Below are 14,347 nucleotides of genomic sequence, written 5' to 3'. Positions count from 1 at the left end.
CTTATCATTCCGTTCAAGCGACCCTCACGGACCATTGTGTTTCTATTCTTTTTTCTACATATCCATACAAATTCTTGTTTGCTGTCGAAGTCAACCCCAAAAGAGGGTATGACTACGACACAGCACAAGCTCAACAAGTAACGGGATTCACGATCTGTTTGTCTTGTCATCACCTATTCTTTTCTCACTGTCATTGATACTCGTTCATCTTTCCTACCATTTTATCTATTCATGTACAAATATTCGGCTTTGCGGTGATGACACGCGTTAATATTTTTTTCCTATTTCTCCCGAATGATGAACGGAGTGTTGTTGGACCTGGTGCTTCGGTGGTATTATTTGTCTTGTCTTCTTTCCTATACATACATACACATCCTTTCATTGTCTCTCATTACTATCTGTTCATTTTTCCTTTTTTTGATCTCATAGAAGGGGTATGTTATTCCTACGATTCTTCTTATTTTCTTATTTTACTTTCCTTCTGTACCTGTCAATACATGATGAATACGACCTCATTTTGGCACTCTCTTGCTTCTCCAATACTGCGTAGCTACACCATAAGTACAATGTAGATGGTATATGTATACTATCAAGCATATAATAGGCGTTGATCATATTTAACCAGTAATCCCTCCGATTGCCATCATCACTGAAAACATATGCATTCCTACTAAACCAACTCATCCTAATTACCACCACTACTACTACCACTTAGTGGAAACTGAATAAATGAATACCCAAGCCCCGTATACATACACACGTACATACATGCATACCAGACAACTAACTCATCCTCGCATCTAAATATGGCACACAACCCATCCGGACAATTTCCTGTAGATCGATCGATCGACTATTAACTAACCATTACCTAGGTTAGTTAGTGAGTTACTAAAAACTACTACTGTAGTTAGTCAATCAGTCAGCCAGTCAGCTGATGATCGACGGACGGGCTCGGTCATTTTTGGTTCGGGTTCGTCTGAGGGTCAGGTCAGATGATCATGTGGTTTCATTTTCTTCTTCAAGCATCTGCAACGTAACTGGGATCAGATGATCGTCGAGGGGGTGTGGTGGTCAGGTGACTGATCTTGCTTATTCTAGTATTGTTTGATGACGTTATGTGTCTGTTCTTAGTTACTGGGAGAGTGAAGAGGGGATTTTTGTTGATAGCACTGATAGGTAAGAGTGATAAATCTACGTCTACTGCTCAGTGGCATACAGGTATAAAGAATGGCCATGTTCCATCACACTAGGTTTTCATTTCATTTTGTAGTATCGATAGTCCTGGTCCCTGATTGTACATGCCTGAGAAGCCCGGAGATGAAATTTGAAAAGGGACCCTTGCAGATAATAAGGGAAAAACACAGCTGGGTAGCCCCTCCTGGGTTTAGATGTTTCATGTGACAGGTAAGTGAGGATAGTTGCTCGACAAGAAAAGAAGAGAGGATCAGTGGAACGGAACAAAGGCAGTGCGAGTAGGGGGACGGTGTGGATAAGATTGCGAGTTGTGTGAGAAGGGCGGATCCCAGTTTCATTGTAGGTTTGAGGTTTCGGATAATAAGGAAGAGAGCAACTTTTCAATCAACGGTGATGGAAAGGCAAGACTAGGTAGGATACGGAACGAAACGGGCGGGCAAGAAGGGAGAAGTCAGGAACATCAGTGGGAGGACATGATGTCGTTGGTTCCGAGTGCGGTTCATTCAAGGAGATAGTACTGGTATCTAACAGGCATGCATGGTCCGCCTCAGCAGGCTCTGGCTTCTTGCAAAGCCCAAGAAGCTCCACATACGAGAGGAATTATAGAGTAACAGAGAATATGATAGTATGAGAAAACGACAGCATCAAGAATCAAAAAGGAGTAGCACAAGAGGGGGCAGTGGTTATCGCGCGACTAGAGTTTTTTCGGAGAAAATGTTCATCGAGGGTCGAGCGGGTGAAGAGAGGGCGAAGCTGTGCTGGTCGTTTACTCCTGAAGCTGGCTGCGGCGGGTCTTCTCAGCCTCGAGGTTCTCGTACAGAAGGTAAAGAGCCTTCTCGTTGGCCTGAGCGCTACCCATGATGGTGAACATGCGTTCGCCCGTCTCGTCATGGGGAGCCTTGGCGATGGAGATCCGGGCTCCAGAGCTCCTGCGGATCTCGGTGATCTTGCTACCACCTCTGCCAATGATGCAGCCAACCATGTCAGCGGGGATGCTGATGTTCTGTGTTTGGATTTCCTCGCCATCTTCGGTGACAAGCGGGTAACCACGGTTGCTAGTGTCGGGGTTGGATCGCCTGCCGTAGCCACCGGACTGGTCGCTGAAGTCGGCACCGTTACCGGTGCGGTTGTAAGGACGGCTGTTGTAGCCATTGCCGACGCTCTGGTTCATGGTGCTGGTGCTAGGGGTAGTTCCAACAGACGCACGGACGGCGGGGTTGTACAGGATAGTACCGGTACCGCGCTGCCAGTCGTCAATCAGGCACTTTCCGATCTCCCAGACGGCCTTCTCGATACCCTCGGGGGTGCCCTGCACTTCGACGATACGCTCGGTCGACTGGGGGAGCATTTCCTTCTGCGCGACCATGCGCACGCCCGACGCATCCTGGATGTGCTTGATCTTGAGACCTTGGCGTCCGATGATGGTACCCATCTGGTTGTGAGAGATCAAAAGCCGAACGGCTACACAAGAGTCAGCTTCATGTAACTAGCAAGCAGTTGTTTAGTAGAAAAACTTGGATGACTTACGGTGAGTTCCATTGTTGGACACAATGCCACCCATGCCCATCTGAGGGGCGCCCTCGAGCAAACCCTTGGCAACCAAAGCATAGGCTCTGGCAGTGCCGTTCAGAGGACCAGTGACGGTCAAGACGCGGTCGTGAACACCAGGAACAACCTTGCTCACACCAGCCTTGACGCCGGTTTCGTCACGCAGGTCAGCAACGTTCTTGCCAGACTTGCCGATGATGATGCCGGCTTCCTTGGACGAAACGATGGCGCGAAGAGTCAGCATAGACTGAGCGTACTCTTCCTCGGTCTTGGGCGTCGTCTCAATGTCGACATCGTCAATCATGTCGACGTTGTTCGGGGAGGTCTCGTCGACCATGGTGGTATCGTGCAACTCGGTAGGGTCCATTATGTCGGTAAAAAGAGGAATGGTGAGGTTTGGGCGATAGAAAAAATCTGGGGATAGAAAAGGTAAGGTTTTTCGTTGACGGAACTTTTCCCACGAATTAGTGTTGGCACACGGGAGGGGAGTGATGATTTTCGCGAGATGTCACGGTAAAGGGATAACACAAGGAAAGAGGCAAATGAGGTGGCGCGCAGGATTGGAGCGGAGAACATGAGGCTCTTACCTAAAGTCGTAAAGTGAAGCAGAAAGACGATGAAAATCCGAAGAGATGAAGATTAATCTGCGAAATCCGGGAAGGGAAGCAGGAAGTCGATTGGGTGGCCGGAGAGGGGGCGAAGAGGATGGGATTCAGAGGGGTTTTCGGCGGGCGGGGGAAAAGGTGGAGGGATTTGGGAGATGGGGAGGCGGAAGGAAGAAGGGAAGGAGAAAAGAGGAGGAAGAGGTGGAGGGAAGAAGAGGAGGAGGAAAGGAGGATGGAAGAATGGAGAGGAAGAAGAGGGAGAAAGAAGCAGAGGGAAATGAGGAGGGAGGGAGGAGGGAGAGATGGGAAGCGGAGAGGAAGTGGTGGGAAGCGAGCAAAGAAGGAAAAGGTGGAAGAAGGAAAAGAAGAGGAGGAGGAAGAAGAAGAAGAGAAGAGGAAGAGTGGAAGAGGAGCGAAAGAAAGCAGTCACTCACTCAGTCAGTCAGTCGGCGCTGATGCGACACCTTCGGGCTTAGTTTCGTTTTTCGGTTCACTCGTGCGGGAATCAATCAACAAGGGCTATGCCTGCTGTCTTTTCATGTCCGCCACGCTGCTGGCTCGCGCGAATCCAGATTCATCATTCACGCTGTGTGTGATCTATCTATTTTACTTCTACTCCAGGAAAATTCCCCAATTGGTCTTCTCGTCGCGTTGCCTGGGATGCTGGTGCTGTACTGCTGTGGCTGACGCTCGCCTGGTATCCTTGATTACTACCACCACATGATAATTAATGGACATTTTTGACCAGACTGCATGTCATGTAAAGAATTCAAGCGCTTCTTATCTTCATTGATCTAGCGAGATGCCATTCTTATTCTATTTGTCCGCCTCGAAAATCACCTTTTGCACCTTCATGGCGTTGAAAATCTCATACGCCTCAACCGCCTGCGACAGGGGCATGATCTTGTCGGCCATGAAGCTATTACCACGCATTCGTCAGCATTTGCAAACACCAAAAAAACCACAGAATCAATAATATGAAAGAGTGACATACCCAAGACGATGCTGATTCTTCTTCAGAACTTCCAACGCCTCTTCCGAAACGGACCGCACAGGGCACCGGCCCATCTGGACCGTGAGGTTCTTTCCATAGGCCTCACATCCATTCCACGGGATCTAAAAATGTCCTCAATCAATATGCAGGCCTCACAAAAGGACTCGAAACATCACTCACCTCTCCATTGTGCACACCAACGCTGCTAATGGTGCCGAACGGCCGCAGCAGATCATAACCAGTCTTCAGCGCCGGACTCAATCCCACCACCTCAATGACAGCATCAGCACCACGTCCCTCCGTCAACTCCAGGACGCGCTTGTCGAGGCCTTCCCGGTCAGTCTGGAAGTTCCAGGGCTCAGCTCCCAGCTCCCTGGCAAGTTCCAGACGCGCAGGGACGGAGTCGACCGCCAGTAAATGCTTAGGCTTGTACTCCAGCGCATTGATCAACGCACAGAGTCCGACTGGCCCGCAGCCGATGAGGACAACCGTCTGCTCGGCGATTTGCTCCTTAGTAGAGGTCTTGAATGCATTCCGCGCGGCGAAGTAGCCAGTCGGGAAGATATCTGCCATGAGGACGAGGTACTTCTCGTCGACGCCCTCAGGGGCTTTGACCACCGATCCATCCGCATTGGGGATTCTAATCTGAGCGCAGGTTCCATCACCGTTAGACACATGCTCTGGGCATCATGGCGTACGTTGAGATAAGATAGACTCACATATTCGGCCTGAGCACCATCCAGATGGTCGCAACCCAGAAGCATGTTCTGTTCGCAACGGGACGAGTATCCTTGTTTGCAGTAGTAGCACTTCCCGCTATAAGAGGCAGCATGCATGCATTAGTATAAACGCCTGCAGCGATCATCAAACCAATTCCCTCCTACAGAGGGAAAAAGACAAAACTGAATTGAATGACCTACCAGGACGTCGTAAAAGCACTCACGACCTTATCCCCCTTCTGGACAGACTGCACAGCATCGCCCGTCTCAACCACCACACCAGTAACTTCATGGCCCATCACATAGCCTGTCCCCGAGGGCTCTATGCCACGGTACACATGAAGGTCACTATAAAGTACCAATCAATCAGCCTCTCCCCTCCAAGAAGAAGACAAAATAAAACAAACCTCCCACAAAGCGCCGTATAAGTCACCTTAACCAAAATATCGCCCGCATCCTGAATCCGAGGCACGGGGCGCTCCTCAACAGCGACCTTATAAGGGCCGCGGAAGACCACCGCGCGCATAGTGTTTTCCGCAGACATGATTAATTACCTTCTCGGCGTCTTTCTGAGGGATCCAATTTTTGAAAATCAAGAAGAATTGAGTCGTATGTATCTTGTTCACAGCTTAAGTCTCTTTTAAAGAAAGAGAGAAGAAAAGAATAAAATAAGAAGAAAATTCTCAGAATTCACGCATCCGATAAACGGACACACCCCGCCAGATTATTACACTTATTTTCCCGCCCCTCAGTCCCATGAGAGAGGAAAATGAAAGGTCGGAGGGAGGCGTTGGTGGGTCCATTCCCTTCGCCTTCGGAGTTGTGAGCGACCGCGGATGGCGGCGAACTGGGCTGCTGGCATGGTGGAGAGAGAGGGTGTTGGAGTAGAGGGGTAGTATATATAGGATGGAATCGTAATCATTGTATATTCATGTAGTAAGTAGATAGGTAATCTAGTAGTATAAAGTAGTAGTAGAGCAAATGAAGATGATTAGTGGGGGGTGAGACAGGTACTTAGTAGTAGTTGTTTGACGGCCGGGGTCCCCGCGGATTAAGTACTCATGATATAGTGATAGTAGCAGTGTTTGGATTCCACCCGGGTCCTTACTTGACTTGAGGTGAGGGATTTTGGATCATTAGTGCCTAGTGGAATTTGTTTGCTACATATAGTTTTCAAGAAGTCCCTGTAGTAGGAATTCTGTGTGGACGTTGGAGAGATGATATGGTTACATGTCGTAACTATTCTACAGTCGGACCAATTTTCCGGTTCCTATGTCCGTCATTCAACTTCTGCATGGTTTGCCATGCAAATTTATCAGACTAACATCTATTTGATTCGTCTGTAATATCAGTAATAGGCACTGTTCTTGTACGGTGTGCTCCAAGCGATGCTCGGATTTCTCGCCGAGAATGTCCCCACTTCGCGACCAGAGTTGGGGACATGGGCATTAGCGGTTCAGGTCGCAGTAAGTACCACTTATAAAGCTATCGGCAAGAAGGATCAGCATGAGCAAAGATTCATTCAAGGGGTGTTCTGGAAAGCTGGGCTTCTGCTATGCATTGAAATCAGGTCCACCGATTGCTCCAGTTCTGCGGTGAACTCCTTGCGCATCAAGGAAGCGGTACTCCATCCAACGCCATACACATTGCGCCACGACAAATATAACAAAGAAAACGCTCACTATAAGTATCAGCCCTTCGCAGGTCTAGTCTGTAGACCTTCGCCCAGGTGTCTTGCATGTGAAACCAGCATGCTACGTCATCAATATCCCTGGAAAGAAGATGGACACCCCGGCACGCATCAAGGCACCTAGCACACCACGCACAGCAATTCTTCTTCCAGTATAAATTTCCCCTCTTTATATTTCTCACTGGCCTCGTATGCTTTGTCATACTTCCAGCCCACCGTCTCCTTGCACTGCCTGCAGTGAATATCACGGACGATATGCCTTCCGGTGGTCATGCTACGCTCCACCGCTTCAGACGAGGTGATGTTGACGACATTGCCGAAGAGGTATGCTTTGCCATGCTGGCCGCGGAAATTCTGAATGATGGTGAAGATACATGGTTAGTAAGTGTTCGGAATATGTCATAGCAAAATCACAACTTACCCGGCTTATGATATCGTCGTAGTCAGCGAGATGAGTTTTGCATTGCTTACACCCGAAGATTTTGTTTGAAGTGAGATAGATGTTGTATGCCAGACCCATTGTGTCCTGATCGTGCTTGTCTTCCCAAAGCCACCTGAACAGGAGATGCCCTGAAACGTGAACTTCGAATACACCAGAGGATGGAGGTGTCCAGATCACGAGAGCCCGACGCTTTATAGGAGTAGAGAGGGGCAGAAAGAATGCAAGGCGTGTTCAAAGTCCTGCTGTGGCTTCGCTTTCTTTGCAAGAGGGGCTGAAGTTGCTCGTACGGTAGTTCTCCAAAAAATGGGGACCCTGTGACGGATAATGGAGGTTGCCTTGACAGGTAGAAGTTAGTGCTGGGATTTCGAACCCCAATATAAGATAGCCTTCCGGTGAACTGCACTTGAGCTCAAGGGGAATGGGAGGTATTCGAGGGGGTGGTGACAAGCAGCTGCGGCTCGTCTTTGTCGGGAATAAGCGGAGATGGGACTAGGACAAATGAGGAGACGGCAGGTCAGCCACTGCCAGGTGGTGATAATGATGCGGGAAGGGTCGACAGAGTGGAATAGAAACCGAAAGAAAAGGTTAGACTATTCAGAGTAAGAATATAGGTAGGAGTGAGCTGATTGGGGGGGGAGGAATGGTGTGGCACAGGAAATGGCTGAGCAGTGAGATGGAAGGAAGTGAGTTGGAGGTGGTAATCGGGCAGCTGCTCCCGGAGCTGGGAACCCCCGCATCGGACCAGGATTAAAGGGAGCCAGGCCCCATGACGCCCGCTACATTTCCCTTTAGGATCATACTCTCCACCCGCTAGAGTAAGCTTGGCTAGTTCCAAAGTCTCTTCGGTCTCTCGTTTCTTTTCATCTTCATCCCCTGGCTGTTGTTGCTGTGGCTAGCATAGTCCTGGTGATTTCGTCAGACTACTTTATCTCCATACCCATTCCTTATCGCGGTTATCACCGACCCGCCTGGTTGAGCCGATAATGGCAGCCTACTTACTGACCGTAGTATACCGTCTCTTGCCGTACGCAGTGAGAGAATATGACCTGTTTAGTGACACTTGGAATCCACGCTAGATTCACCTAGATGCACCTGATGTGATAGTCGGAATTCTTGGCAACCCTAGTCTGGCTATAGTTTTAGTACAGTTAACGAGTTCAAAACAGGGCTGAAACTCTACCTGTTTGCACGGTACATTCACATCAAATGTGAAGTATAGTACCACTTAACAGAACAGAATTTTAGTCACTCCCGCGATGCAGTATAGCAATATTAACCCTCTGTCAGTCAATATACTGCAAATAGCACGCTGGTGAGGCTTGTCTATTGGCCTCGATTCCAGATAATTCAACGCGTCAGCTTTGCCCCTCTTTCCCGTTATATATTCTCCGACGTCCATACTTGTGATGCCTCAAGTTTTCTGTGTCTGGAGAAATCCATCGATATCTATCATGGATTTATGATAAAGAGGTCATATTGGTCGTTCATGCGCTTGAAACCTTCTGCTACCTGCTTCATAGCTGTCTTCTGATGTCAAAACTAATTGTGCATCCCCGTGTCAAAGTTGCTCCGGGAAATGTTTCATCACGATACACTTGATTCTATCTACATAGTATCCTATGGCTAAAGATACTTATGTTCAGAAGATCCCTTGCCCCAGTATTTACAGCAGAAGTCCAGGATCTGGCAAATGACCCAGTCATTTCCAGCACAACGACACCGGTCCCTCCAATGGTAGCAGCAGCTTCCGTACTTTTGAAGGAGTCCATCCGTGTAGCTACTATTAGCCTTGGCCAAGAACTGCGTTTGGCTCAACACCGGAAGTATAAGTGGTCCGTCATGTCAGCTGACGTTTGTGCGGCTGATTGCGCGTACGAAGTCCTGTCTACCTTTGTCCGAGTAGACCCCTGTTTCTCTCCCAGAAATGCCTGCAGTCGGTATGACCCCAGTGATCCGTCCACCATTCCCCGAAACTATCCTCGACTTGTTCGTCAACTTTGGGCAACCTTTCATCTCGTTTTAGGCCACATAGAGCACAAGCGTGAGGCGCCTTCAAAGCCCCCTGACTAGCAGGAAGTGTCGTTACCCGAGTATTCTCCTGTATGACCTGAACTGGTTGTCGTTTGGTGGCTTGTACAACGGAGTTGAAGATTGCAGTCCGGTCGCGCCACATGGAAAGTACATCAACAGCTTGTTGCTCTTCTTTGATATCTTCGTTCTTGTTCACTGTGTTGAGCTTCATACCTCCCGACTTCCCTGAACGAGCCGGGCCAATCCTCATGCTCTGACTCAGTATGGAGTCCCGCTTCCACCGTAGGCTTCGGCCGGCAACAACCCGCGCGGCGGTTTTTAGAGTGTAGATGATCAGAGTTGCAGTGTTCTCAAGTTGTTCCTTTTGTTGCATTTCCTTTCTTGCTTTGGTGGCATCTTGCCGAAGTTCATCCAGTAACCGAGGAAATAGCTCAAGCAAAACAGATGGCGGAGGTATATTGGTCGGACGAACTTGATCGGCTGTTGTAGGATGACTAGATGTTGGGAAAGAGCTTGTTGTTTTCGATGGACCAACCGTAGAGTTCGGAGGCTGCACTTCCTTGCGAGGCGCCCGGGTTACTGAGGCTGTAGCACCTGAGGTGCCTGTTTGACTGGGAACTGTAGGCGGACCGTCAACAAAGTCGCCCCAATCCTCGAAAGGGTCTTCCTGGGTAGAAAGAGCCGGTTTGAGACTTGGCAATTCCTTTTTGCGTGCTTCAGGTACCATCCGTTTCGCAGCGGGCTTTCGCTTAGAGGATGGTGGTATATCATCACTTAATGACAATGAATCTAATAAGTTGGAAGGCGCTGGCTGTTTCGCAACTGGCGTGGGCTTAGGTTCCTTCATGACCTTGTGAGACTGTAACCCGGCATTTGCTGGTGGTTTAGTAGCAGGCACGTCCGCACTCTCGAATTCGCCCCAGTCATCGCTTTCATCATCTGGAGCACTTTCAAGGGTGGCGTCAAATAAGACATCATTTCCGGGTCCGTATTGGGTCAGCCCTGATGTACTAGGCGCCGCGAAAGCTGAGTCGTCCCAGCTATCGTCGAATTGAGGCGATTTCGTTGCAGTTCTGTTCGGGATGGATGAAGGACCGGTGAAAGATTCTTCAAATGCATCCAAGTCAGGGATTAAAGAGGTCGACTGGAACCCGGCGGACTGCTGGCTTGAGCCTCTCTGGGATGGAGGGGGAGCAGCCCCCATACCGAACTCCGCAAAGAGATCTGCAGACATAATGTTGCGTATGATAGTAGTGAGAGACTTAGTATATAATTATATTGACGGGAGATAAGGCGGATGCACAGTAGTAGTAATAGGAGATTTGCGGCTTGAAGAACGAGAACACGTCTAACAATATGTGTGTCGCAAAGTTCGAGGAGCAAATGAAAGCAACGCCTTCAACTTCCTTCAGGCTCTATATCCAAAGCGATGAGCGCCTCCAACCCCAAACTAGACAACTCCCCGGCGGACAGATAGAGAAAGCGTGACCGGAAGTGTGGCTGCTGAGCCAGGGAAGTTCCAAGGCGGTCCACTAGCAGCTCCTCCACACGATCGCCGCTAGTACTTAAATTGCGGGCGGCACCGTGTTTCTGTCCCCTCACCTCTCCAAGCGCTAGCCAAACACGAGGCAGGCAACTCATTCCGGCAAGCAGCCATTTGGTGAAATGAGGGGCATTGAGGAGACAAGGTATATCCATGCATCAGTCCCCCATCTGCAGCACAGATGCAGCTAACGTATCGGCCAGGCAACGATGGAATACCTTCTTTCGCGACAACAACCACCCCGCCGATATTCGGACTGCCCTTCGGTCGGAACAAGGAGATAAATTGTGCGAGGATGGATTGAGGTCTATTTGCTGGAAGGCATGCGCTTGTGGCCATTATGATCTGGTCATCGTGCTTACCTGAGCGTAGGCGTTTCTGCTTTTCGATGATCTCGACCGAGCGCAATGGCCGCAGAAGATCGCCGATTCGCGAAGTGTTTATGTCGCCCTGAAAGCCCATTTCTTGAAATACATCGAACATCCAGACGACCTGCAGTCGACAGTTGATCCGCTGGCGGATGATGAAGCGGTATGTTATCTCTGGCTACGCTGTCTTTGGCGGAAGACTTGACCGGCTGATGAGATGTCTTTGTAAAGTCACCATGGCAAACGTTACGTGATGACGAGCAGTCGAGGGCGGATATCGCCCAGGACGTCGACCGATGTTTACAGGAAAACTTCTTCTTTCGCGAGCCCTCCACCAAGTCTAAAATGATTGACATCTTGTTCATCTACTCAAAATTGAATCCCGACTTGGGCTATCGTCAAGGCATGCATGAGATTCTGGCTCCACTCCTTTGGGTCATTGATAGAGACGCCATCGAGCCAAAGTCACTGCAAGAGTCTAGCACCAAAGAAGCTGATGATGACCTGATGCATACTCTTCTCCATGCCGATTATGTGGAGCACGACTCTTTTACATTATTTTGCTCGGTTATGCAGAATGTTCGCGTGTATTATGAGCATAATAGACACCGGTCAGAGAATGGCCAGGCGGATGTGATACCGATCGTTCACCAATGCCACCGCATTCATAATGATTTGTTGGTAACCGCGGATTTGGAGCTGGCGGATCATCTGCAAGCCCTTGAAATCTTACCGCAGATATTCCTCACGTAAGTACAACTCGCTACGCAACTCTCGGATTGCAATGCTAATCTTCAGAAGGCGTTGGATGCGTCTACTGTTTGGTCGAGAGTTCGCTTTCCAAGATGTTCTTCTCATTTGGGATCGCCTTTTTGCAGAAGGGTTACGACCCGAACTCATAGACTTTGTGTGTGTCGCCATGCTGCTACGAATCCGATGGCAACGTGAGTTACATTTGCTATGCAGACTGTTTGCTACAAGTTGCTGAGTTGATCTAGTGTTGCGCGCCGATTCCTCGAGTGCTTTGGGTCTTTTGCTTCGGTATCCTTCCCCTCAACCACACGAACCTCTAAGCTTCGTGCATGATGCGATATACCTGGAGCAAAACCCCACTCCTGATCGAGGAGTATTCATCATTTCCAAGTATTCTGGAAGACCGCCGGATCCCACCAAAGGACTTGGGCAACCAAATTCAAAGCATATGAACAGCAAGAAGTTCCGCCTGCGGAGCGTCTCAAGAGATCTAAGCGAAAGCAGTTCCCCGTCCAGGTCACCTGCAAGGAACAGCCCCAAGAGTCTGGAGACGCTCTTCCAAGACGTTTCTGAGGGCATACAGCGTCGAACAGAGGCGTGGGGTGTAGCCAAGGCTGTCCGGGGAGCGGTGAGTGAAGCCAAGAGAAACATGCAATCTATTCAGTCAGAGCACTACCCCCGGACTGCACGGCATGAACCGTCCAGCTCGACTGTAGGCATGCCGTGGGACCATGGCACCGACATTGCAGTCCAATGGAAGACGAAGGTTGAACAACTGGAGGAACGAAACAGGAAACTTGCCAAAAATCTCGGCAATGCCTTGAATGACATCCGGAGCCACTTGATGAGAGCAGAAGGCATCGATAAGAAGACCACAGACGCCTTGAAGAAGGCGCTCACCCAAGTTCAGTCAGTCCAGAGCTGTCTTGAAGACTCTTCCATCCCTCCCGGTACCGTGGAGCAGGGTCCCAACGAAAGTGGTGAGGGAGACCAGGAATCGCTGTCTGACGCCTCTAAACCCGCGAGTGAGCAAGCTGAGACTGTGCTCGACAAAGCAAGTGACGCCTCGTCAGCGGCGCGCAAACCTAGTGTGTCTGCGAAGTCATCACGGTCGTCCGTTGAATGCGAAACGAAAATTCGTAGAGCTTCGAGCAATGGCCAGATTCCTTCATCCATGCCACTTCGACATGCCGTACGTCCATCACTGGCAGATTCGGAGTTTTCGTGGATGCTCGGGGGCGGGCGACAGTTTTCGAGTTTCGTTAGCCCGGCATCCGTGCCGCCCGAACAGACCCGACATGGAGAAATGCGAGCCAAACCGAGTACTCTATTTGGCAACGGTGACGAGGAGCATGGAAGGCCTGACGCTGAGGCTGACGGATTGGCGCTGCGAAGTCTTCGGGGACCCAAAGCTCGTGAATAGTCCGGATGCGCTTTCTGTGCGACTCAATATATACTTCCTCGAAGTCAGCCTCTGGCATTCTTGTTGATCCGTTATACCCATCGTCGTTGTTGAGGCGACGGCATCGGACTACAGATTTTGCTTATTTCTTTTGCATAGTGGCTTGACAGGCCGCAAATTTATTATCCGGTCCGGTTGATCATAGCGTCCGTCTCAAACTTTTTTTTCTTCTGTTTATCTTCACCCTAGAAACTCGGGTAGGGATTTTACCACTGCAAAGAGACTATTATGACTGTACGAAGGAAATGAGGATAAAGTGGGAATAGCAGACCGGACGGGAGCCTGGAGCTAGCCCGACTATTGTAGGCAACAAGGAATTCAAGTGCCTAAGCAGGAACCTGACTTGCGTAAGTTGTCGACGAAAACTTCGGGTACTGGGGCCCTTTGATCGCATGGATCTCCCATGGAAGCAACGCGGCCCTCCACATGCCAGCGTGACTGGCAGACGTTCTAAGGTTCCAAACAGTGTCTTTACTGTGCAGCCACGGCGAACGCCAATTGGTCTGGAACCCGCCGGTGAGCTTAGTGCGGACGTGTACAATTGATCGTCGGGGCCTTCTGTCTAATCACTAATGGAAGTCGAAGGTCGGTAGTTCCCTGTGCGGTTTGCCCCAATCAAGTCAAATGCACCATTTGGTGCTTGCGGCGATCTACAACCGCAACGGGGGCTGGCTGATCGAGTTACTTTGGGCCGCCAAGATGGCGAGCAAAAAGTTGAATCATCCACTTTCTGTCGGGGAGGTAAAAAAGTAGTACGTACAGTAGTTAGGCTAGGAGGGGGAGGGGAAATTCGTTCGAACAGGAAATGATCGGAAGAATAATAATACGTCGAAATAGTCCAGAAGCATGTTTTCGAAGTTGGCAGAATGGATCGAACCATATGAAAGTATACTAACTGATCGGTTTCGTCCGTAGGCCGTCGGGAATTACATCACCACCATGCATGGGTTGGGTGGTTCCATTGGGAGAAATGGCTTGGAAGCCGTAGTAGTAGT

General features: G+C 49.6%; 5 protein-coding genes across 5 annotated transcripts; 1 reads left to right on the top strand and 4 right to left on the bottom strand.

The window, feature by feature from the left end:
• Nucleotides 1–1,963: 1,963 nt before the first annotated feature.
• AtWU_07556 (KH domain-containing protein) lies at nt 1,964–3,112 on the bottom strand (the record flags this gene model as incomplete). Its single annotated transcript, XM_035502665.1, has 2 exons — nt 1,964–2,658; nt 2,725–3,112. The coding sequence occupies 2 exons, from the start codon at nt 3,110–3,112 to the stop codon at nt 1,964–1,966; spliced, it is 1,083 nt and encodes a 360-aa protein (XP_035358558.1).
• Nucleotides 3,113–4,166: 1,054 nt separating this feature from the next.
• On the bottom strand, nt 4,167–5,607 carry AtWU_07555 (alcohol dehydrogenase family protein; the record flags this gene model as incomplete). The annotated part of the gene is made up of 6 exons (XM_035502664.1): nt 4,167–4,269; nt 4,345–4,466; nt 4,525–4,989; nt 5,064–5,160; nt 5,265–5,411; nt 5,471–5,607. 6 exons carry the CDS (start codon nt 5,605–5,607, stop codon nt 4,167–4,169), a joined length of 1,071 nt encoding a protein of 356 aa, XP_035358557.1.
• Nucleotides 5,608–6,817: 1,210 nt separating this feature from the next.
• Nucleotides 6,818–7,273, bottom strand: AtWU_07554 (putative Yippee zinc-binding protein Moh1; the record flags this gene model as incomplete). The annotated part of the gene is made up of 3 exons (XM_035502663.1): nt 6,818–6,873; nt 6,936–7,107; nt 7,175–7,273. 3 exons carry the CDS (start codon nt 7,271–7,273, stop codon nt 6,818–6,820), a joined length of 327 nt encoding a protein of 108 aa, XP_035358556.1.
• A 1,807-nt stretch (nt 7,274–9,080) lies between these two features.
• AtWU_07553 (uncharacterized protein) lies at nt 9,081–10,460 on the bottom strand (the record flags this gene model as incomplete). The annotated part of the gene is made up of 1 exon (XM_035502662.1): nt 9,081–10,460. One exon carries the CDS (start codon nt 10,458–10,460, stop codon nt 9,081–9,083), a length of 1,380 nt encoding a protein of 459 aa, XP_035358555.1.
• Nucleotides 10,461–10,891: 431 nt separating this feature from the next.
• Nucleotides 10,892–13,313, top strand: AtWU_07552 (GTPase-activating protein GYP6; the record flags this gene model as incomplete). The annotated part of the gene is made up of 6 exons (XM_035502661.1): nt 10,892–10,914; nt 10,973–11,090; nt 11,142–11,300; nt 11,369–11,886; nt 11,939–12,081; nt 12,136–13,313. The coding sequence occupies 6 exons, from the start codon at nt 10,892–10,894 to the stop codon at nt 13,311–13,313; spliced, it is 2,139 nt and encodes a 712-aa protein (XP_035358554.1).
• Nucleotides 13,314–14,347: the final 1,034 nt, after the last annotated feature.

Source organism: Aspergillus tubingensis, assembly GCF_013340325.1.
Source record: "Aspergillus tubingensis WU-2223L DNA, scaffold_8, whole genome shotgun sequence".
In the NCBI taxonomy this organism is placed as follows: domain Eukaryota; kingdom Fungi; phylum Ascomycota; class Eurotiomycetes; order Eurotiales; family Aspergillaceae; genus Aspergillus; species Aspergillus tubingensis.
This window is presented reverse-complemented; position numbering and strand designations above follow the sequence as displayed.